The sequence below is a fragment of the Ursus americanus genome, chromosome 16 (assembly GCF_024610735.1).
Source record: "Ursus americanus isolate L20-20 chromosome 16, mUrsAme1.1.p, whole genome shotgun sequence".
Lineage (NCBI taxonomy): Eukaryota > Metazoa > Chordata > Mammalia > Carnivora > Ursidae > Ursus > Ursus americanus.
This window is the reverse complement of record NC_142142.1, coordinates 53,258,875-53,284,632: the sequence shown is the minus strand read 5'-3', so window position 1 is coordinate 53,284,632 and position 25,758 is coordinate 53,258,875. Positions and strand designations below refer to the sequence as shown.

At 40.5% G+C, this 25,758-nt stretch overlaps 1 protein-coding gene across 1 annotated transcript; it reads right to left on the bottom strand.

Moving 5' to 3' along the window:
• Positions 1 to 2,052: 2,052 nt before the first annotated feature.
• On the bottom strand, positions 2,053 to 13,732 carry LOC123792370 (NXPE family member 4). Its single transcript, XM_045797527.2, has 5 exons — positions 13,634 to 13,732; positions 10,623 to 11,356; positions 10,071 to 10,129; positions 5,253 to 5,459; positions 2,053 to 2,588 (listed from the first exon to the last, which is right to left on the bottom strand). Exons 1-5 carry the CDS (start codon positions 13,715 to 13,717, stop codon positions 2,053 to 2,055), a joined length of 1,620 nt encoding a protein of 539 aa, XP_045653483.1. The 5' UTR covers positions 13,718 to 13,732.
• Positions 13,733 to 25,758: the final 12,026 nt, after the last annotated feature.

The following is a 25,758-nucleotide window of genomic DNA, read 5'->3' as shown; positions in this document are numbered from 1 at the left end:
TAAAAAATCTGCCCCTTTAGCAAGACCTCCAATGCCCCTTTATCCATCTCACCCCAGTTGAAGAGTGGTCATGGGAAGTCACTTCATTAACAGAACAGCACGTGCTGTGCTGGGTTCCCATGGTTTCCCAACTCTTGTTCATTCTGACCTTAGCAACTGCTAGAGTCTTCCGTGATGCCTGGGTTCAGGAAACCAGTCCCTCCCTCCCTGGCATTCTCCTCCTCCTATTCTCCCCGCTCCTTCTATTTTCTCCTCCCTCAAATGCCTTCCCATTGTAATTAGAATAAAAGTCAAGCTCCTTGCCGTAGGCTATTCAGGTCATACGTGATCTGGCCCCCACCTTTCTCTCTAACTTCTCCATGTTTTCTGTGTTGACAATACTCCAGGCATAATGATCTCCTGGTCCTTAAACATCCCAAGCTCCATCATATCTCAGGGGTTTTACAACGGTCATTTTCTCTGTCCCTGCTTTCTCTCATGGATGCCTCCTTTCCACTAGTTCGATCTCACTTGAAATGCCTTCCTCTCTGAGAGGACTTCTCTACTATAGCTTGTCGCCTCCGTCACCAGCATGTCACCACTGTCCATTCTATTACGTCATATACTTTGTTGATACTACTTTAGCAAGTTGCAATTAATTTATATCTTTATCTTTTTATCACAGTGTAAATTCTTTGATGGCAGAGAATTCATGTGCCTTTTTGTCCACTTTATCTTCTAAAGACTAGAACAGTTCCTGGCACATGATAATATTTTTTGACCACGGGAATGTTTTCTGGGCACTGAATCTTGAACCATGGTTCACGGGCAAATAAGTAGAAAATTTATTATTCCCTTACCCAGAGGAAACTGGATAAATAGATTATGTTTCCATTATAATTGTTCTTTCCTAGAAGCAGCAAGAGTAGGTCAGAGGCCCAGGGGTATCTGGGGCGTGGTTTAGAGTGAAAAACTAAGGAAGAATGGGATGCCAAATTGTTTTATAATAATTACACTGCCCCTTTCAACTGGAATTCTATCAATCGTTCTTGTTTGGTAAGTTTTGGGAAGGTCTGTTAAAATGCGAGAGAAAGAGGTTGAAATGCTAACCTACACGTGTACATTACAGAAACCAATGTGGTTGATTACATCACAGTTTTCCGACATGTTGTAAGCAGTGGAGCTTTCTTCAAATCAAAAGCCCTCCCACAAGTCCAACACACCTACAGGTTAACCTGGCTGATGGCCCGGCTGAAATGGTGCGGCAGAACTCGCACCCTGCCCACCAGGCACCTGTTCTAAGTCCTGCCCCTCCAGGCACTACCTGAAGTACCCCTTAGGGCACCCGGATCTTCACAGAGCAAGGTTTGAAAAAAATCACAAGCCTTACACTGACTCCTTAATTTGGGAAATAGGCCCAGAGAGCTGAAGTGCTTTATCCAAAGTCGTGGAATTACTGTCAACAAAAGGACCGAAGCTCAGCTTCTTGAATTTTAGGGAACTGTGCTTTTACCTGCGTGGTTCTGTATTCCCGGAGGATAAATTCTATCAAATCAGATCAGGTCCTAGCAGTGGGAGCTCTTATAGGGAGAGAAAAGTCAGAGGTTTCCAGTATCCAGGGGCCTTGCTTAGAATTCTGTTGCTCCTCTGGGACTGCAGACATGGAGAACTGCCTTACAGGACTTCTCTTGCCACTTGGAGATCGTCTTGAGCTTGTCTTTAGCAGCAGAAACAAGAAAATGGGACTCCTTTCTCCAAATATTTTACAATAAATTTATTGCACTGGATTTCCATGAATCAGAGACAACTTTTAACCATTAGGGGTCTTGACTTCCCATTTGTGAAGAGTAGCAGGACTGATCAAGAAATATAGGTCCTTTTCATGGGCATTTTTAATCTTTATTCTTAAGTGGGGGCCCAATTAGAAATAATTTATTTGAATCAGTGGTTTATGGATTAGCCGTAGTGCAGATGATCTCGTGCTAACTGGTCAGAGCCCAATGCAGGAACTGGCATGATAGCGAACACTTTATAAATGTTTTTAATTAAGTGAATGGATTTCAGAGGTGTTATCTAGCAAATATAGTTTAACAATATACTAACTTGATTTCTGACTACAGATTGAGACGGGTGGACATTATTTGTGCCATATGCAATTGTTAGATCCCAGGCATCAATGAGGCCCACATTGAGATCCTGAAAAATGTCCTTAATGGCAAGATACTGGACATAGCCATGAAAGTCACTGAATCTTTCCACATCACTGTGCAGCTCCCTGATGTTTTCTGCCTTGATAATAACCATAGTGTCTGGGCTTCTCAGAAGAAGACGCTGAATAGCTTTGTGAACATTGAGGGTCCTTCGGATGAAAACACCAATGGGGAAGGGTCTGAAATGCTGGCCCAGAGAAATAACAATGACCGTGTTTTTTCCTCCTCCAGTTCTGTCAATGACGCGGGCGATGTACTCAATTTCTTTCACTGAATAAGTCAATGATCCAATCAAAGGGTAACCATGCTTCTGCCACTGGATGTGGATATTCTCGTCCACGTCCACAGCAAGCTGGTGTTGAAGTTTTCCAGATTCATGCAGATCCACTGACTTCAGTGCTGATGACAAGTAGAGAACCCCAAAATGAAACAAGTATAAAGTTATAAAGATCATAAAGACAGAAGAAAAGTTTTGGTGCTTATAATCAGAAAAGTTAATCATGACTGATTGTAGGTTTAAATGAAAGAACAGTTTTGAAAATTCTTTGAACACTCCAATGTGTTACACAGATAAGAAGTCATACATGTTCCCTTGTAGACTCACATAGAAGCAAAGTGATGGGATGGTAAGCACTCAAGTAACTTCACTGGAGCAGGATAGAGTTCGATTTCTAGGCATTATTTTTGTACATCTTGTGAGCTGTGGATTAAGCTTGAGGATAAAGTACTAATTGATGTCTTTACAGTAAAAAAAAAAAAACAACCAAGTAAATCTATTTCTCCAAATACTCTAAGTCTCAGACTAGAATTATATATAATTCCAGTCTTAGAGTGTGTGTGTATATATGTATGTGTATATATATATATATATATATATATATATATATATATATATTTTTTTTTTTTTTTTGGTAAAGATATTACTCATTTATTTGTCAGAGAGAAAGCGAGTGAGCACAAGCAGGGGGAGCGGGAGAGGGAAAAGCAGGCTCCCCACCGAGCAGGGAGCCCAATGCGGGACTCGATCCCAGAACCCTAGGATCATGACCTAAGCCGAAGGCAGATGCTTAACCAGTTGAACCACCCAGGCGTCCCTGGAATTATATTCTATACTTTTGTGTTTCCTTTACATATGCTTAGAATGTTCCTGAGCATCTCATCTCTGACGGTACTACTATTTATCTGTGAAGGACTTCATAGTTGACAAAGCATTTATCTAGATGTATTCATTCACCTCAAATCATGCCCCTCCCCCCCCCACATCATGTTGTGGAGAATCAAGAGATGAGATGACCTGCTCAGGACTACACAGCTAGTGACAGAATCCGCACTTCAATTCCTCCCAATTCCTGTGAAAACCGTCTACCCAATCCGAGAACCCACGAAAAAATGAGTATAATACGAATAGAATAAAATGAAGTCCTTCCATTTTTCATCCTATAAATTAGGCCTTTATCAGACTATCAGGGCCAGCTGCTTTGTAGTTAGAACTTCTGAAGAAAATATGTAGAAAAGGATCATTAATGCTTTGTAACAAGGGCCATCTTTGAAGTAAAGGGCTACATTTAAAGTTTTCACCCACGGGCGTTTGGAAATAAAGACACTGGAGCATTAGTTGAAGGAACATGGCAGTATCATTGTCTTCACTCTGCTTCTAATTTACTTCAATTTCCTTTTCCAAAGCAGGCTATAAAATTTAACTTTTAACAAAATGTGCGACAGACATTTTGCTACAAGTTAAAAGGGTTAGACGAAGAGGGAGGTAACTCATTAAATTCCGCACTTTCTATAACCTGGGAGACCCTCTGTTACAGAACGTGATGTTAGAGATTGCCACCAGACCCCTGAATTTTATAGATGGGGAAACTGAGGTCCGGAGGAGTTCAGAGGTCACAATCTACAACTCTCCCCCTTTTGTTGGGGATTCCACCTATTGCTTGGAGCCAAGTTCCCTACTGCTTTTCTCTTTTTATTGGGAGGATCAGCTGACCTTCTAAGGTTGAGATCACAAGAGTGGCATCATGTCAGAAGGGCCATAATGGAGCCACAGAAGGCACACTGTCCCCAGGGATGACAGCCAGGACCCTGGACCCAGTAGGCAGGCAGTCACAGTTTGCCAGTAAGAGTGCTAAGATCTACTAGTGAATTCTGAACTACTATTGCTGCATCCTTGGTTTAGTAAATAGAGCAACTGGGCTAGGATTCTAGCCACGGGATTCCAGCCCCAGCTCGGACATGGGACACAGATGCAGGAGCTCTTGTTCACTGGGCACTATGTGTCTTGAAATGTGTTAAGTATTTTATAACCGTTATCTCATTGTCTTCATAACCACCACCAGATAATATTATTTGTAGTCGGATGAGGAAGATGAGGCACAGAAAATAAGTAACATGCCAAAGGCCATCGCCTCTAAGTGCACAGTCCGTGTACATGAGACAACACAGCCCCCACTTTTAAGTATTACTTCTAACTGATGCAAAGTCATCACCTTGCTCCTGGAATCTCTCTTTTCATGTAATGATAATAGGACAATAGCTTACACCAACGAGGACTGACCTATGTAACAAACAATTCTAAAGTCATCGTATATATGACTTCATTTTACCAGGTGGGTACTATTTTCATCTCCATTTTACAGATGAAGAAACTTAGAGGGACGAGAGTTATGTAACTTGCCCGAGATTACCCAGATAGGACATGGAGAAGTCAGATTCTGCTCCTGGGACATCTGGGTCTAGAATCCACACCCTTAGTCCTTGTGCCAACTGTAGAGAATGGACAATATAAAATCTTCCATTATTTTCAGCTCTGTCAACAATTTTCTGAGCATGCTGGCTACATACTGAGATATGCATTGGGATAGGGATGTCATAAACCTTTTCTATACATGCTCCCTTCCAGTCAGATGAATGTATTCTTTTAAAGGAAAGGCAATGATGTCTGGAAAAGTTTTGGTGTGCTGTGATTAAGAAATATGAAGAAGAGGCGTTTCCTATTGCTTCCTTGAAATAAAAAGTAAACTTCTAAAAGGGATATGAAAAATAGCTTAGACTGAAACATACTGCTGATACTGTTTTTGAAATATTCCATCCATTGGCGGATCGTGGAATCTCCCATTAGATATATGAATTTTCCTCTTAGACATTCTTTCATTTTGATTGGAGCCAAACTACAGGAGACAGGATTCCATGTCTCCTTCCAGACATGTCCACCAGGGATTGTGGATGCCATTCCAAACTTGCATTTCTTTTTCATTGGAACGTTTTTTCCTGCCAAAAAATCAGCAAGATCTAAAATATCACATATTCATCAGTATTTATTAAGAACCTAGTATCTTTTCTAAGTGTCCTCTTAATAGGTCATGAGGGAGGTGAAAAACCCTATTAAAGCATCCTCCTCTTAATATAATAGTTATTTTTAGTAAAAATTTTCTCCGATATGAATTTTCTAAATGGTGCCCATTAATATTTACTATAGAAGACATGTTTTCTCCCTCTTGCCCCTCCAAAAAAGAACCCTCTGGGTAAAATATAAATATTCGTTTAGCTTCCTATGAAAGTTATCAATTCTTGCTTAGTAATAAAAACTCAGTTATTTTATCATTGTAACCCATTTTACCCCCAAGTTAGTCACACTTTGTCATAGTGTCTTAAATGACATCATCAAACTGTAAATTCTTTGAATAGCAGGTCCAGGATGGCAGCATAGGAAGACTCTGAACTCACCTGCTCCCATGGACACACTGAATCTACCTACATACATAGCAGGTCTCCCGGAAGAACTGAGGGCTGACTGCACAGCTGCTTCACAAGTGACAGAGGGACTGCACAGAGGAAGGCAAAAAAAAAAAAAAAAAAAAAAAAAAAAAAAAAAAATGGAGGCATGGGAACCATAGGAGCCCCATCCCCAGTGCAGCAACCTGCATTAGGGGGAGATATCATGGAGAGGCCCATGCACAGACTTGCTTGTCCTGGGGCACACCAAGAAAGAGCTATTTAAAAGGCAACTAGTCTATAAGTGAAGGAAATCTGTTTACTCACGCTGAGTCATCTGCCAAACAAGTAGGGGAACTACTGAAACTCTTTCTGGGGTTGGAGATGCCGATAAGTGCCTTTTTTTTTTTTTTTTTTTTTTTTTTGCGCATTCCCCTTCCACTGTAATAGCATGTATGGGAGCAGGGTCCAGGCTCTCTAGCCAGCTTACTAGGGCTGCCCTAGCAAGTCCTAGACCCCTAGACCTCTAGTTCACATCAGCTCCAGCTTCCCCCAAAGGCACCACCCCATCCCAAACACCTCTTCACCCCCCAGTTTGTGCCCTCCCCACCTCCATCTGTCCTGCCAGGGGGCCCCAGAGTGGCATGCCACAGGATTCCCCCAGGCCATGCCTGACCCAGCCATCCTGCCAAAGTGTGGTGCCAGGCAGCCCTGGGATGGTGTGCACTGGGAACTCTCTGGCATGCACCCACTCCACACTCAGCCATCTCACAAGGCTAGACATAGCAGGATCCCCTGGCCCATGCCCACTCCAGGCCCAGCTATCTCATCAGGGTGGCCCCAGCAGAGTATACCCTGGAAGCCCCAGGACCCATGCCTTTTCCAGCCCCAGTCATCCCACCAAAACCACCAGGCACACAGTTTACACATGGGCTACTCCTAATCAAGGTCACTCTTTTAAGACTGAGAGCGGTAACTATTCTGCTTAATTCATAGAAAAAAAAAACCAAAAACCCAAAAGTCAAGCAAAACAGGAACACGGAATTATGTTCCAAATGAAAAGCAAAATAAAACCCTAACGGAACAGAGACAAGTAATTTACCTGATAGAGAGTTCAAAGTAATGGTCATAAAGATGCTGACCACAATGGGCAATTTGGTAACTTCAACAAAGAGTTAGAAAGTGTAAAAATGAATCAGAGCTGAAGAATACAAACTGAAATGGAAAGTAAACTAGAGTAAATCAACGGTGGATTAGATGAAACAGAAGAATGGAATAGCAATCTGGAAGACAGAATAGTGGAAATCACCCAAGCTGAATGGCACAAATGCTAATTCTCCGGTGGGGGGGGGTTTAGGAGAATTTAGTGATTCATCACTGACGCATAACCCCCAGTCCTCACCCAACAAGTGCCCTCCTTAAGGCCCATCACCCATTTAGTCCATACCGCCCGACACACCTCCCCCTCCAGCAACCCTCAGTTTGTTCTCTTTAGTTAAGAGTCTGTTATGGTTTGGCCTCCCTCTCTGTTTTTATCTTATTTTTCCTTCCCTTCCCCTATGTTTGTCTGCTTTGTTTCTTAAATTCTACATGAGTGAAATCCTATGACATTTGTCTTTCCCTGACTGACTTATTTTGTTTAGCATAATACCCTCTAGTTCAATCCACATTGTTGCAAATGGCAAGATTTCATTCCTTTTGATCACTAATATTCCATCATATATATACACCACATCTTCTTTATCCATTCATCAATTGATGGACATTGGGGCTCTTTCCATAATCTGGCTATTGTTGACAGTGCTGCTGTAAACATTGTGATGCATGTGCCCCTTCAAAGCAGCATTTTTTATCCTTTGGATAAATACCTAGTGGTACAATTACTGGGTTGTAGGGTGGCTCTATTTTTAACTTTTTGAGCCTCCATACGGTTTTCCAGAGTGGCCACACTACTTTGCATTCCTGCCAAGAGTGCAAAAGAGTTCCCCTTTCCCCACAGCCTCGCCAACATCTGTTATTTCCTGACAAAAGACAAAGAAAGGCATCACATAATGATAAAGGGGTAAATCCAATCGGGGAAACAATGTTTGTAGTATTTATGCAACCCAACATAGGAACACCTAAATACATAAAGCAAACATTAACAGACCCAGGAGGAAATTGACAGTAATAATAGTAGGAGACTTAAATACTCCACACTTCCATCAATGGGTACATCATCCAGACAGAAAATCAATAAGGAAACATTGGCTTTAAATGACACATTGGATCAAATAGACTTAACAGATACCTATAGAACATTTAATTCAAAAACTTCAGAATACGCATTTTTTTAAAGTGCATAGGGAACATTCTCCAGGATAGATCACATGTTAGGCCACAAAACAAGTCTCATTAAATTCAAGAAGATGAAATCTTATCAAGCATCTTTTCCAATCACAATGGTATGAAACTAGGAATCGATTACAAGAAGAACTGGAAAAGCCATGAACACATGGAGACTAAACAGAATGTTACTAAACGACTAATGGGTTAAAAAGAAATCAAAGAGGAAATAAAAAAATACCTTGAGACAAATGAAAATGGAACCACAACTCCCCCAAATAAATGGGACATGGCAAAAACAGTTCTAAGAGAAAGCTTGTAGTAATATAGCAAAAAATAAACAAGAAAATTCCAAAAAAAGTCCAATTTTATACCTAAAGAAACTAGAGAAAAAGAACAAAGTCTAAAGTTAGTAGAAAAGACTTACTAAAGAGCAGAGTGGAAATATATGAAACAGAGACTGAAAAAAAAAATAGAAAAGATCAATGAACTAAACCCACTGGTTTTTTGAAAAGGTAAACAAAATAAAAAAACCTGTAGCCAGATTCGTCAACAAGAAAAAGACAACACAAATAAAATCAGAAATGAAAAAGGAGGGGCACCTGGATGGCTCATTAGGCTCAGGTCATGATCCCGGGGTCCTGGGATTGAGCCCTGCATCGGGCTCCCTGCTCTATGGGGAGCCTGCTTCTCTCTCTCCATCTGTCCCTCCCCCATTCATTAGCTCTCTCTTGCTCTCAAAATAAATATAATCCTAAAAAAAAAAAGAAATGAAAACAGAGAACTTACAAATGATACTACATATATAAAATATCATAAGAGATTATATGAACAATTACATGCCCAAAATTTGGAAAACCTAGAAGAAATGAACACCTTTCCAACTCTGAATCATAGAGAAATAGAAAATCTGAATAGACCAAATACAAGGAATGAATTGAATCAGTAATTCAAAACTTTCAAAAAGCAAGAGTCCAGGACCACAGCTTCACAGGTGAATTCTAATAAATACCTAAAGAAAAGTTAATACCTAGTTTTCTCAAATTATTCCAAAAACTTATAAAGGAATGCTTCCAAACTCATTTTATGAGGCCAGCACTACCATGATACCAAAACTAGGCAAAGACATCACATGCACAAAATTACAGGCCAATATCCATGATGAACTTAGAGGAAAAAAACCTTAACAAAATATTAACAAACCAAATTCAACAATACATTAAAAAGAGCACACACCACAATTGAGTGAGATTTATTCCAGGAATGCAAGGATGGTTCAGTACCTGAACCAAATCAACGTGACACACCATATTACCAAACTAGGATACAATCATATGATCAGCTTAATAGACGCAGAGGATGAATATGACAAAATTCAATACACATTTGTAAGAACTCTTAACAAATTGAGTATAGAAGAAACGTATCTCAACATAAGAGACTCTTGATGGCAGGTTGGAAACCTCTAGATGGTGAGTTTTGGGCTTATAGTGATGTGGGAAGGGGATGATGATGATGATGATGATGATGATGTGGGGAGGGAAACACCTAGGTGTAAATAGAGAGTTTTGGCGTTTGAAGGTTATTGTGTTGGATGAGCAGGTAATCTGTTGCCTGGTAAATAGATTAATGATAAGTTACAGTTACTAAAACGGGTTTATGATAGCCTAGTGATTCCAATCATTCATTCACTTGGGTAACTGATATCTTGGCTCACCACTGAGATGCCTGATGTGCAGAGTACCAATAAGACTAAGAGCAGTGAAGAAGTCCACCAGAAGAAAGAAACCCTTTAAATGAGTTTACTGCTAAGCACCACCCATCCTCACAGGGAGAACTTACCGTTGCATTTGGAGACATTAATGGCATTGTTTTCCATAATCTCTACACCCACATTCGACCTTAAAGAGACAGATACAGAAATTAATCTGCAGGTGACCCCAAAGATCAGGAAACACAAGAAGCCACATTACTTATTGCTTCAGTTATTTCTTAGTGCTAATAATTGGCTACCATACCCACAGGTCCAGGCCATGGATTAAATTTCCCTTCCTTTGCTTATTAGTCCAGGGGGTACAGATACCCAGAAGGTGTGCAAGGTAATTTACTGAGGTGCAGTAAGAATATATCTGAGCACACACTTACATGTATGTTTCTCGTTCCCTTTTAATTTTTATTCTGTTTATATATTTTTTTATTTCAATGATAAATATCCAAAAAGATGGGACTGCTGGAACATAAACACTGTCCCCAAATGAATGCACAGGTTTTTTTCTATAATGGCTCTCCATAGAGTCTCAAAATTGATTTACTCATAGCACTTTCCTTGGGATCAACATGGAGGCTAAATTATCACCATATTTTCCCAGGGAGTCTGCAGAAATAATTACTTACCTTTCAAAGAGCCTCCACTCTTGTCTGCTCAGATACGAAACAGCCGTGCTCCTGGAATGCATGTGAGTGAGTGCAGCACAGGGCAGGTGCTGAGGTCTCACACAGTAGAAGGCTTCTTGGTCCTGAGCGTCCAGGTACTCACACAGCTCAGCGCTGGAGTTCAAAACCAGGGCACAATCCGTATCCACATGGGAGCTGCCACTGGCAAACTGGCCTGTGAAGATCACCCTGTCATAGCCTTGGTTCCTTGCCCTCCAGAGAGCCGACACCCCCTCACTGGGGTGGATGAGCCGAATAGACAGAGAGACCCAGCCCTCCCAGAAGAGGGTGAAACTGACAAGGTAGGTACCGTTGTTGAAGTCTGTCACCTTTCCGGAAGCACCTGCCTTCAGCGCTGGGGAGGACATCCTGGCCCTCAGGAAATCCCCACCATATTCCTTCCTGTGTCCAAAGTGGTCCCTTGCCTCCAGCAGGATGTCTAGCTGATCCCCCCTGCAGTAGGTGTCTCGAGGGTGGAGGATGGTGGCTGTGCTGTGTGCGGCACTGGTGGTGGTGCTTATGTGGGTGAAAGGTCTGGGTGGGATCAGCTGGTCTAGTTTCTCTATGATTCTCTTTATTCTTATCTCTGTCTCTACTGATGAAACTACTGGATGCAGTGGTAACTTAGGACTTGAGGACTTCGCGATAAAGTTCCAGTGATGGAGGGAGATGGGCAACTTAAGTGCAGTCCGTATCTGAAATGATAATGAATACAGTAAAGAATATAGAAAATGTTTTTATGTAATATAATTTTTGGTAGGTTAGCCAACTTTGATCTTTTATAGAATAATGGGAGACATAAAAACTAAAATAAAATGCTATTGAGGTTTTATTATCATATATGTTTCATGGACAAAATAATTTTCCTTAAATTTGGTGGTGGAACCCCACATTTTTACTGGCTAATATATTTTGGGTTCTAGGATCTTCTTCCCTAAAGGGGTGATGATAAAATACACCTTTGCTGGGCAGCTGTGAAGACATGGAAAAATGTTTTTTAACTGCACAGCACACAACAAATGTTTATTGTTTTATTATTTTTTAATCTTAAAACTAGAATTCAGTCATTAAATTCTTAAGAAAATGTTTAAGACACATGGGGCTTTTATGTAAAATATGATTATTTTTTCTATTTGATATTTTATATGTTGCTTAAACATTATGGTATTTATTAGCATTTTTCAGATTGTTTTAGTTAACTCAGGAGATAATAAACATAGGTTTATAAAAATATTTATTTTCTAATCATAAAATAACACTGATTATTAAAAACAGGAGAATGCCAAACTGTATAGGAAACAAAAATCAGTGACAATTATGCCAACCATTGATAATTACTGTTGACATTTTGGCGACTTTTCTTTCATTCTCCGTATGCCATTTTCACGTGATTGTGAACAAATTGAATATTACCAATGAATTTTGATATTTTAAAAAAAGGTTGTTATACGCAAGTAATGAATCATGGAACTTTACATCAAAAACTAGGGATGTACTGTATGGTGACTAACGTAATATAATAAAAAATATTATTAAATAAAAAATAATAATAAAAAAATAAATTCATAAAATCCCCCCAAAAACCAAAACCAAAACCAAAACACAGTGTTGTTAAAAACTCCACCTTATGTCACCGGCTCACATAGCATTCCAGCCTATGGATACAGCTTCATAGTTTACATATACCCATCTTCTTGGACCCTTATTGCATTCAACTTTTACTTACACTTCAGTAAAGAACACCTTTTGGCATAAATTTTTGCAGTCCAAGTTATTTGTTAAGAACTCAGAAATAGAATTATTGGTCCCATGTGGTAACACTTTTTTTTTTTTAATTTTATGTATTTGTCAGAGCGAGCGAGCGAGTGTGCGTGCAAGCACAAGCAGAGGGAGCGCAGGCAGAGGCAGAGGGAGAAGCAGGCTCCCTGCTGAGCAAGCCTCATAAGTGGACAGAGGTTACACGTTGCTAAAGAGAAATATTATAAACATGTCAGTTTTCCCAATTTGATCTGCATGGTTAATGTAACAGACGTAAAATTTAAGTAAGGTTTTTCCATCAAATCTGACAGACTGACTCTAAAACATATAATAATAAAAGAGTAAAGGGCCAAGCCTGGCCAGGAACGTTGTGAAGTAGATTAAGCAGCGGTAACTTGACCTAGAAGCTTTCATGACTATGAAACTAATTATGATGATGATGATGATGATATTAATTATAACAATGTGGTATTGATATAGGGAAGATACATAGGTCAAGGAACAGAACAAAGAGAATGGAAAGGGACCTGTACTCATCAGAAATTTTGATACATGACAAAAATGACACGATGAATTGGCATAGAAACAACCACAAAATAAGAGCTGAAAAGGTGATTATCCACATGGAAATAAAAATCAGCAAAGAAAAGAATTCAGATCTGTTGCAGGGTTATAGGTCTAAAGCAACCTTTAAAAGTTTAAGTAGAATATTTAGATAAATAATCTGTTTAAAAAGGCATATAAATTTTACTACATAGATATGAAAATGTGTTGTTCAGAAATTCCCTTAAATAAGGTGAAAAAACAAGCTACACATTGGGAGAAAGTTGTTGCAGGGGCATTTGTAAGTGACAAAGGAAGAGGGTGTGCGTGCACACACGTACACACACACAATATCATCCTCTTCCATGCTGCATAATAGCTATCAAATATGCTGGCTTTTTAATTATTTTTTTATTAAGTAGGCTCCACACCCAGCATGGAGCCCAACACGGGGTCCAAACTCACCACCCAGAGATCAAGACCTGAGTCAAGATCAAGAGTCGGACGCTCAACCAACTGAGCCCCCCAGGTGCCCCCAAAAAGGTTGGTTCTTCAAAGTTGTGTAAGTTGTTGAAATTCCCCTACTACGATCTATTAAGTCTTTCCTAGAACAGGTGCAGTATGAAGTAAAAATATACCTCTGTAAGACACAGAAAGCAAGTGATTCCTACCTTTGTGGAGTTTTGAAAGACTGTAAAAATGATCCAGGAGGCCAAGATAAGTGACAGTACCGACAGTGATTTAGGATTTGCCATACTTCTCGTGATGAGGGTCCTACAAGAGATAACAAAACAAGCCTACGCACGGCAGAAAGGAAATGCAGAAATACACGAGAAGTTTATACCTCCTGATTCTTTTTTTTTTTTAAGATTTTATTTATGTATTCAACAGAGATAGAGACAGCCAGCAAGAGAGGGAACACAGCAGGGGGAGTGGGAGATGAAGAAGCAGGCTCATAGCGGAGGAGCCTGATGTGGGGCTCGATCCCATAATGCTGGGATCACACCCTGAGCTGAAGGCAGATGCTTAACCGCTGTGCCACCCAGGTGCCCCATACCTCCTGATTCTTTTGTCCTCATTAAGTTTCTCCCAGAACAGAACCTTGTTCCGCTCCCCCCACTCCCCAGCCGCTCTTACTGAGCCCCAGCTGCCATCTTCGGTGATCAACTTGTACCTTCAACAGAAACGCTATTCCGAGACAGGAAGCCCAGCGTGGATTCTATGAAACTGACCCATTAATGGCCTGGATGATGCGGGGTCGCTCAAGTTTAGGTGACGTCTCCAGGCTATTTTGTCCCCTAACAGATGTCCTATTCTCTTCGCTTAAACACAAACTGCAGACACGAAACGTCTCAGCAAATGTTGACCCTGATCATCACTTTATCCCAGGGCCCTTTTAATGTTACTTGACTTGTTCAGCTTCCTTATTACAATTCTATTATCATGTTCCTTTTTCTTGTCTTCACCAGCTTAATACCACTGAAGCGTAAAAAGATTTTAAAACTTAAATTTTTCTTTTTAAAAAAAATAGACTTTTTCCATGTTTTCCTATTGTTACATCTTCATTTCTGTCATTGAGTAAGAATTTCAAGTTGTCTGTTAAAAGCAGATCGCTTAAATGCTGCCTTTGCAAAATTTTCTATTTTTCAAATTTACTCTCCTCTCGAAGCACCTCCTACGCGAGGTTCCCAGTTGATACACAGACGTTAGAATTTTCTGCACCCAGAGTAAATGTCACCTCTTCCCCCACCTGCACAATTCTGAAAATGTTTTCATACCTTTAGCTTAAAGATTATGTTCAATCGTATGCGTAGGAACTGCTGTCACCTGGGTGTTGAGGCTTCGCGTTGAAGCCGCCAGCGTACTACGGGGTGCGTCTCCTCTGTGCCAAAAGGAAAGGCAAGTATCAGTTGCAGCCTGCGCGCTTTCAGCTGGGATCCACAGCCGTCTGCTTACTTCAGCAAAGGTGACTATCGGCCCTGCGGGCTCCTCCTGACGGGGAGGCCTAGATCGCAAACTATAGTTTGCAGTGCGTGCGTAATGGGGAGGAAAAATGAAATCCTCAGCATGGATCAGATCATTTCAATGCCTTTCGACTTTTTTAGTCTAGTTATAGTACACATCTGATAAATACCTGACAAGAAAAAGAGTGAATGAGGCTGAACGTTTGAATGATGGAGAGTAGTCGGTCATTCCCGAAAACCTGAAACTGCCTAGATTCCATCTGGGCTTTGTCATTAAGAGCCACTTGCCAGGATTCAAGTGCATATTATCTCATAGGTAGTAGGTACTCAATCAAAGTGGCTGAGTTGAATAAAACCTCACATACAATACAGGCAAGACAATGATATTAACTCTCAAGACAACAGAGTGATGGCTTATACTTACCAGTTCAAATCTGTCTGGGGTTTGCCGTCTTGAACTGAGAGAGATGGTGCCAGAAAGAGCAGGTAGCCAGGACTACTGCACCCGTGCCCATAGAAAGCAGTCGCTGATTACACTGCGGGTCCCTCCACAGTCTCATTTGTGCTGTCCCACACAGGAAGTCAAACATATTTAAACATGTCCATCCGTCTCTGAAAGAATCGAGATTTGTTTCATAAGACATAATAATCCTTCCAACGTCCTTGATCACGCTCTACGGAACTGGCCTTAACAATACCGCTTTGTCTTTACATGATGACAGTTGGAGAAACTGTTTTAACCTTACGTGTATGACTGGGTTTAGTCATACACATTCTGGACCCTTCCGTCCTCGGGAGCCTCTAAGAGAGAAATGTTTGCAGTTCTGGTTTGGCTGCTTCCTAGGACACCAGTGTTAGCAGCCACCCAAGTTTCCCACCTACTCCGGCACACGGATTTATGGGTTTTAATTTGCTCTCTCCCTATATAGATGCTGAAATTTAATATCAACCTGACGTCTCTTCATGAGGCAGGAATAATAGATCTGCTTAACTGAGAGCACAGAATTTAAACAGTTTGTCCAGATCATCTAGTCTGCTTTGAAACAGAGCTGAGATCAGGGTTCCTGCCCCTTTGACCTCTGATTTAGAGCACTTTCCACCACGCAGCCGGACTCCAACAGAAGTGGTCTAACCAAGTTCAGGTAAATGCTGTGGTTCATATATTTATTGTCCATTATGCCCAAAAGACCCCCAACCGCCTTTAACCACTTGAAAGCCTGCTGTGAGCAAGATAAATGGTCCTCCTTAGTGTGTTCTCCTTGTAGTTAGTGTGTGGCTTTGTCATTATCTTAGATTGAGTGGCTTCCTTCCCCCTACGTTTATAGGTCTAAATGAGGGATATAAACACAAGAGCGCCGTCAAGGGAACATGGGACCATGTGTTTACAGAATAAGATTCAATTCAGGAGGTCATCAGTTCTTTGGGGGGTATGAGTAGGGTGAGAACAGTGTTGACCAGGATCTAAAAGAGCCCAAGCAAATGGGCAGATCACCAGCATCGGCCAAATAAAGAGCAGATGTCCAGGGAAGTCACTGGGGACTGAGCTGCAAGTTAGGGAAATGGCTGCCGGGGCCCCAAGAATCAAACAAGATGTGCCCCATTGCCAACGAGGCTGTCCTCAATGGTAGGAGGCCTCGTGTCTGTGGGATCTGAGTATCCCTGAAGGGATGAGAGAGGATAAAATACCAAAAATGACTCAGAATTCCAGCAGTGAGAACTGAGCACAGGACTCTTTATGTCCCTAAATAATGATGAAAGGCCCAGGCTGTTGCAACTCAACCACGCTAATGGAGGGACAAGGGCCAGTGATGTGGCAGGTTTATGGCTATATAGCGGACAATGGCCCCAGAATTTACTAGGAACAGGATGGCAAACTTTGTGCCATTCTCAGGTATGCTATAGGAAGGGTATGATGTTTGGGGTGCCTGCCATTTCCATAGCCCTTTTTGAAAAAAGCAGCGAAAAAATGGTGGAAGGTTGCTTGGTTATGCCTAAGCTACAGTTACCCTGCCACCCTGTCACAAAGATGGGCACCTGTTCCAAAAGTAACAAATTGGGGGAACCGGGAATGAAAACACTGCCACACCACGACGACTCCCTTTTGTGGGTGACGGCGGACCACTCAGAGCTCCTCTGTGCTGGAGCTGGACAGAGTCACATACACGTGAGGCAGAAAGCAGCTGGCGGGGGCAGGTGTGGAGAGACCCACAGACTGAACAACAGCCAACATTTACTGAGGCCTGACGACAGGCCAGGCGCTCTCCTAGTGCTTCCGGGGCACAGACCCGCTTCCGTCTCAGAACTACACCGGGAAGTAGTTACTATTTGCCGATGAGGAAAACGAGGCGGAGGGCAGTTCAGCGTTAGCTGAGGCCGCGCAGTCAGTGCGCGGAAGAGACAGGCCTTGGAGGCAGAGCTTCAGCCCCGCGCGTGTAACCAGGTTCTGCCAGGAAGCAGAGAGACAGGGAGTAGAGGCCAGCGGAATGTGAACAGCAGAGGCAGGGGAGGCAGACACAAAAGTGCTCGAGTCACTGCACGGTGGGGCACAATGAAAACCAGGCCTGCTGTGGAGGCGGCTTCAAGCCTGTCAGGAGGGCCATACCGCGTCCCAACGGCCCTTCCCGTTAGTTCCTCAGCAACAGTTTGCCATCTCTGTGAGGCACTGGGCCATGTTGGGGGTCAGGGCGGAAGGGTTTTATCTCACCCCTAAAATTCTCAGACTGGATTCTAAAATGTGAAAACTCAATACAAAACTAGCTATACATGTTGCAAACACAAATCGTTACATTTTGATTTACTGGCAGCATGAAACGACATGTTTTCTATGAAGGTAAAGAATAAAACACAGGCAAACTGTGAGCGTTTTGTTCAAACACAGCTGACTTGCACAACTTAGTGATGCTAGCCGCACGTGTCTAGGGATTTTCTTGGTCAGGTAAATGGACACGCTTGTTCGGATACTGCTGTGGTTGGTTTCCTGAACAACTTTAATGGATTTGAAGAATCTGAACAGAATAGAGGCATCAGGCCATCTACTCAATTTTTTGGCCAAAATCCGAGTAACAGTTTGGCCTGGCTGAGATGTTACCTTCAAGGCAGAATGAAGAAGAGCTTACTTAAAAAATCACGAGCCAGCTTGCCCCTCACACTGGAATTCCTTCACTACCAAGACCCCTTTAGTCATATGGTGGTAGAGCAAGCATGTGCCCCCTTTTTTCCCCCATGGAAAACATGAATGATGTGGAGAAACTTAAACATGGATGTTTCAGAATGAAAAATCTTCCATTTCATTATATAAATACATTGTTTTCTTTGAATTTGTGAGAACAGACACAAAATATTTTCTTGTGATTTATTGCAGAATAACAGCTTGGCCTTTTGGGAATATGAATCATAGACCACTTTCCTAAAGTAACTTATGTTTGGAAACATTTTTGAATAATAATTGGTTTGGGAAAATGCTTTGTATTTCTAAATAAGAAAATAAAAGATTTCTTAATAAGAAAAAAAAATACATCGTTAAGGCACATCTTTTCTCTGCACCAGAACACCGCAGTAACAATTGTTATAGTCCAGATCTGCTGACGAAGCCTAAAATTAGTGGGTGGAAGTTTGAGGAGAAACAAGAATATCTTCCCACTAATACATTTATTAATTTCAAAGTGAAAATAGTAACTTTACAGTGAGTAAAATCAACAGACACTGGCTTACCCCAGTGATTAGGTTAATACCAGCAGTTATAAGATCTATCTTTTTTCGTGAATTTTGTACCAAGAAGGACACATCACTTCTGGGGTATTCTTGACAAAAATGCATGACCTCAATCTAATTATGAGAAAATATTGGATAGGACAAAGTGGAGGGACTGTCTACAAAACAACTAATACTCTTGGAAAGTGTCATGATGAGACTTGGTGAGCTAGGAGGATCCTGAGCTCACCTCCTCCCACAGACACAGAGACAAAAACCACAGGTATTAAAACGAACTCTGAAAATGACCTGAGGACTGACAGAAGAGAGCTCCCACAGCTAGTCAGAGAGAGAAGGCCACATCTAAAAGGGTAGGAGGCACAGAGCCGTGGCTGGAAACCCAATCCCCGGTGTGACTAACCACAAATGGGAGGGACATCGCAAAAACAGAGGAGCAGAGGCTCAGACCCCACATGGGGCACCCCCCGCCCTGGAGACACGCACTGGAAAGATAAGTCTCCGTAACACCTGGCTTTGAAATACAGTGGGACTGACCTACAGAAGGTTAAAAATCAATGAGCCTTCAATCTGGGAGCTTTAAAGATTAGTGGGACTTAACTCTGGGACTGCAGGAGGGTGACAGGAAGCAGAGTCCCCACCCTTAAAGAGCCAGCATGTGAAAAAACTGTGAGACACAACACGGAAGCAGCAGTTTGAAAAGTGTCTGGGGTATCCGGGAAGGAGACTTACTAATCTTGGGACATGTGCAGGAGGAGCAGGGATCTGTAGATGATTCCTCCAGAACAAAAGGGCTGGCAGGTGCTTTTCTTTGCCTTCTCCCAGCCCAGAGAGCTGGATGCTTATGGGGAGCCAAGGCTAACCCTCTCCATCTATTTGCTATCACCATGTGCCCACTCCTGGGTTTCCCTTGTGGACCAGCTTGCCCAACCCCCTCACCTTAGCAGGTACCCCTCCAAAGTGGCTGCTACCCGGCCACATCCAGCAGTCAGTCCTGAGACTAGCACCCCTCAAAAGTGACTCATGCTCTGGAGCGGGATGGAGATAACCCCACACACCAGCACACCCGCAGTTCCTGCAGCTTCGCCTCTGAGCTGGCTACGGAGGGAGCAAGCCCTGCCATTCAGTGCACAGACAGCCAGACTGAGGGCTGCCTGCACCCACCAGCAAGCCCAGGGCAGCTACAGCCGGGCAGCTCAGCAGCCCTGGGAGTAAACCATGCCCAGTACACCCACCACCGGTGAAATGGGTCATTGCAGCCAGTTGGGCTGAGTGTCAGCCTTACTCACTAGCATGCCCACAGCAACTGAGGGTCAGCCACAACAGGAGAATGCACACAACCCACAAGGAGCACTTGGCTCTGATTACAAAGGAGGATTGACTATAAGGCAACACAGGACCTCTTCTACCAAGGCAACAGCTGACCTACCTAATACATAGAAACAAACACAGAGATTTAGACAAAATGAGGAGACAAAGGAATGTGCCCAGGATGAAAGGACAAGACACAAATCACAGAAAAAGGGTTAAGTGAAATAGAGATAAGCAATATGCTTGATAAAGAGTTCACAGTAATGGTCATAGAGATACTCACTGGACATGACAAAATAGTGGGTGACTCAAGTAAGAACTTCAACAAAGAGGGAAAAAAGTTAAAGCTGAAGAATACAATGACTGAAATAAAAAAATACACTAGAGGAAATCAACAGCAGATGCGAGGATGCAGAAGACAAATCAGCAATCCGGAAAAGAGTGTAATGGAAAGCAATCAAGCTGGAGCGCGAAAAGAAAAAACAATAAAGGAGAATAGGTCAAGGGACCTCTGTAACATCAAGTGTACTGACATTCACATCATAGGAATCCCAGTAGGAAAAGAAGGAGAACAGAATAGAAAATTCATTTGAAGAGATAAGAGCTGAAGACTTTCTTAATCTGGGGAAGGAAACAGACATCCAGGTCCAAAACAGATGAACCCCCAACAAGATGAACCCAAGGAGATCCACACCAAAACAAATAATAATTAAAATGGCAAAAAGTAGTGATAAGGAGAGAATCTTCAAAGCAGCAAGAAAAAAAGCAAACAATTATACACACGGAACCCCCATTAACCTATCAGCTGATTTTTCATAAGAAATTCTGCAGGCCAGAAAACAATGGCATGATATATTCCAAGTGCTGAGAGGAAAAACCCTACAACCAAGAATACCTGTCAAGGTTATCGTTCAGAATTTAATGAGCTATAAAGAATTTCCCAGACTGGGGTGCCCAGCTGGCTCAGTCAGTAGAGCATGTGACTCTGGTCTCAAGGTTGTAAGTTCGAGTCCCACGTTGGGTACAGAGATTACTTAATAGAATTTACCAGACAAATGAAAGTTGAAAGAGTTCATCACCACTAACCATGCCTTATAAGAAATGTTAGGGGGAAAGGCTTCAAGTAGAAGGAAAAGGCCACAACTAGAAGTAAGGAAATTATGACAGAAAAAAATTTCATAGGTAAAAGCAAACATGTAGTAAAGATAGATCAGTCACTAATGAAGCCAGTATAAAGGCTAAAAGAAAAAAGTTTTGAAATCAATTATATTTATAAAAATTAGTCAAGGAATACACAAAAAAGATGTAAAACATGACATAATATACATTAAACATGGAGGGGGAGTAAAAATGTAGGCTTTCATAAGTTATTTGAACTTAAATGACCATCGATTTATCATAGACTGCTAAACACATGTTAATATGAACCCCATGGTAACCACAAAACAAAAACCTATATGAGATACACAAAAAAACAAAGAGAAAGGAACTCAGGCACTAACACTAAAGAAAACCATCAAACTACAGGGGAAGATGGAGAGGAAGAATGAAACAGAGGAGAACAACAAAAATAAGCAGAAAACAATTAAAAAAATGGCAACAAGTACATACCTAAAAATAATTACTTTAAATGTAAATAAACAAATTGCCCCAGTCAAAAGACATAGGATGACTGAATGGTTAAAAAAAAAAAAATACATGACCCATCTATCTGCTGCTACAATGGACTCACCTCAGACCTAAAGATGTATACAAAGTGAAAGTGAAGGGATGGTAAAAGATAATTCGTGCAAATCGAAGCAGAAAAAAAGGCCAGGGTAACAGTACTTTTATCAGACAATAGAGACTTTAAAACAAAGATTTAACAAGAGACAAAGAAGGGCCTCACATAATGATATAATAAAGGAATCACTCCAACAACAGGAGTTTTACAATTTACAATTGTAAATATCAATGCACCTAATACTGGAGCATCTATCTACATAAAGCAAATATTAACAGACCTAAAGGAAGACATTGACAGTAATACAGTAATAGTGAAATTTGACACCCCATTTACATCCATGGATATGTCATCCAGACAGATAATCAAGAAGAAAACAATGGCTTTGAATGGCACATTAGACCAGATGGACTTAACAGATATATACAAAACATTTCCGTCCAAAAATAGCAGAGTACACATTCTTTGCAAGTGCACATGAAACATTCTCCAGGAGAGATCACATGTTAGGTCAAAAAACGAGTCTCATTAAATTAAGGAAGATTAAAATTACATCAAGCATTTTTTTTCTGGCCACAATATAAAACTAGAAATCAATTACAAAGAAATTGGAAACAAGCAAACAAACAAACATGGAGGCAAACAACATGTTACGAAACAACCACTGGGTCAAAAAAAAAAATCAAAGAGGAAATTTAAAAAACAAAGACAAGTGGAAATGTAACAGTTCAAAATCTTTCAAATGAAACAGCAGCAGTTCTAAGAAGGAAGTTGATAGCACTACAGATCTATTTCCAGAAAAATCTTAAGTAAACAAATAAAACTTACATCTTCAGGAACTAGAAAAAACAGAGGAAACAAAACCCAAAGTTAGTAGAATGAAGAAAATAATAAAGATTAAAGCAGAAGTAAATGAAATCGAGACAAAAAAATAAAATAAAATAGAAAATACCAATAACACCAAGAGCTGGTTCTTCGAAAAATAAACACAGTTGATAAACATTTAGCCAGATTCATCAAGGGAAAAAAAAGATACATGACACAAATAAGAAATGAAAGAAAAGTAACACCACATAAATACGAAGAATTATAAGAATACTATGAAAAATTATATATCGACAAATTGGAAGCCTAGGGAAATGGATGAATTTCTAGAAATGTAATCTTCCAAGACTGATTCAAGAAGAAATAGAAAATCTGAACTGATAGATTTCTAGTAACAAAATTGAATCAGTAATCCAAAAATTCTCAAGAAACAGAAGTCCAGGGCCAGATATCTTCACAGATGAATTCTACCAAACATTTAAAGAAATATTCTCTTGAGTTATTCCAAAAAAATAAAAGAGGAAGGAAAACTTCTAAATTCATTCTGTAAGACCAGTATTACCCTGATACCGTAGCCAAAGACCCTACCAAAAAAAGAAAAAAAAAACAAAAAACAACTGCAGGCCAGTATCCCTAATGGACATAGATATAAAAATCCTCAAAAAATATTAGCAAATCAAATTGAACAATACATTAAAAGGATTATTTACCATGATAAAGTGGGATTTATTCCAGGGATGCAAGGATGGTTCAATACTTGCAAATCAATCAATGTGATACGACACATTTAAAAGAGGAAGGATAAACCATGTGATCATTTCAATATGCAGAAAAGCACTTGACAAAATTCAACATCCATTCATGATAAAAGCTTTCAACAGAACAGGTTTGGAGAGAACACACCTCAACACAATAAAGAACAAATATGAAAAACCCACAACTAACATCATATTCAAAGGTGAAAAACTGAAAGCTTTTCTTCTAAGATGAGGACCAAGACAAAGATGTCTACTCTTGCCACTTTCATTCAACATAGTACTGGAAGTGTGAGCTTCAGAAATCAGACAAGAAAAAGAAATAAAAGGTATCTACATTGGTAAGGAAGGGGTAAAGTGTCACTATTTGCGGATGATATATTATACAAAGACTCCTTCAAAAATGATTAAAATAAATGAATTCAGTAGTTATAGGATACAAAATTAATGCACAGAAATATGTTGCATTTCTATATACTGATAACAAAGTAGGAGAAAGTGAAATTAAAAATATAATCCCATTAACAATTGCACCAAAAAGAATAAAATACCTAGGAATAAATGTAACCAAGGTGGTGAAAGACCTTTACTCTGAAAATTAGAAAACATTGATGAAAGAAATGGAAGATGATACAAATGGAAGTATAGTCCATGCTCATGGATTAGAAGTAATATAGTCAAAATGTCCATACTGCTCAAGGCAACCTACTAGATTCAATGCAATTCTTATCAAAATACCAGTAATATTTTTCTTTTTTTTTTTTTAAAGATTTTATTTATTTATTCAACAGAGATAGAGACAGCCAGTGAGAGAGGGAATACAAGCAGGGAGAGTGGGAGAGGAAGAAGTAGGCTCATAGCAGAGGAGCCTGATGTGGGGCTCGATCCCATAACGCCGGGATCACGCCCTGAGCTGAAGGCAGACGCTTAACCACTGTGCCACCCAGGCGCCCCTCAGTAGTATTTTTCTAAGCACTAAAACCAATAATCCTAAAATTTACCAAAAGACCCTTAACAGCCAAAGCAATCTAGAGAAAGGAATAGCACTGGAAATATCACAATTCTGGATTTCAAGATATACTACAAAACTATAGCAGTCAAAACAGTATGGTACTGGCACAACAGAAACATGGATCAATAGAACAGGACAGAGAGCTCAGTAATTAACCCACACTTTTATTATCAATTAATCTATGACAACGGAGACAAGATTATACAATAAGAGAATGACTAGCTCTTCAATAAATGATGTAATTGTGTGGACAGCTTATGCAAAAGAATGAAATGGGGCCACTTGCTTACATCATATACAAAAAGAAACTCAAAATAGATTAAAGACTTAAATGTGAGGCGTGCAAGCATAAAACTCTTAAAGGGAAACAGATGTAGTGATCTCTTGGACACTGGCCTTAGCAACATATTTATGGCTGTATCTCCCCAGGACAGAAAATGAAAGCAAAATAAACTGTTGGCACTACATCAAAATAAAAAGGTTTCCACAGCAAAGGAAACAATAAAATGAAAATGTAACCTACTGGATGGGAGGAGTTATTTGCAAATGACATATCTGAAAATGGATTAATACCCAAAATATATAAGGAACTTATATAGCTCAACATCAAAAAATAAAATAAAATGGGCAGAGGACCTGAACAGACATTTTTCCAAAGAAGACATACAGATGGCCAACAGGAACATGAAGAGATGCTCAACATTACTAATCATCAGGGAAATGCAAACGAAAATACAACAGACTATCACCTCACACCTTTAGAATGGTTGTATCAAAAAGACAAGGAATAACAAATGTTGGAGAGGACGTGGAGAAAAGGGAACCCTTGTGCACTGTTGGTGGGAATGTAAATTGGTGTAATCTCTATGGAAAAGAGTATGGAGGTTCCTCAAAAAATTAAAAACAGAAATACCATTTGATCCAGTAATTCCACTGCTGGGTATTTATCCCCAAAAATGAAAACTCTAATTCAAAAAGACATAGGGACCCTTATGTTTATTACAGCATTATTTATAATAGCCAAGATATGGAAGTAACCAAAGTGTCCATCGATAGACGAATGGGTAAACAACATGTGATGTGTGCGCGCATACACACACACACACACACACACACACACACACACACACACACAGGAATATTATCCAGCCATAAAAAGAAATGAGTTCTTGCCATTTGCATCAATATGGATGAACAGAAAGCGTACTACACTAAGTGAAATAAGTCAGAAAGACAAATGTGATTTCACTTATATGTGGAGCCTAAAAACCAAACCAACCAACCAACAAACCCTCAAAGAGAAACACTCATAAATCCTGAGACAAGCTGGTGGATGCCAGAGGGGAAGGGGAGTGGGGAGACAGGTGAAACAGGTAAAGGAGATTAAGAAGTACACACTTACAGGCGTGAAGTATCTAAGTCAGATGAAGAGTGCGGCATAGGGAATACAGTCAGTAAGATTGTAATAATGTTGCATGGTGACTGCACCTGTCGTGCT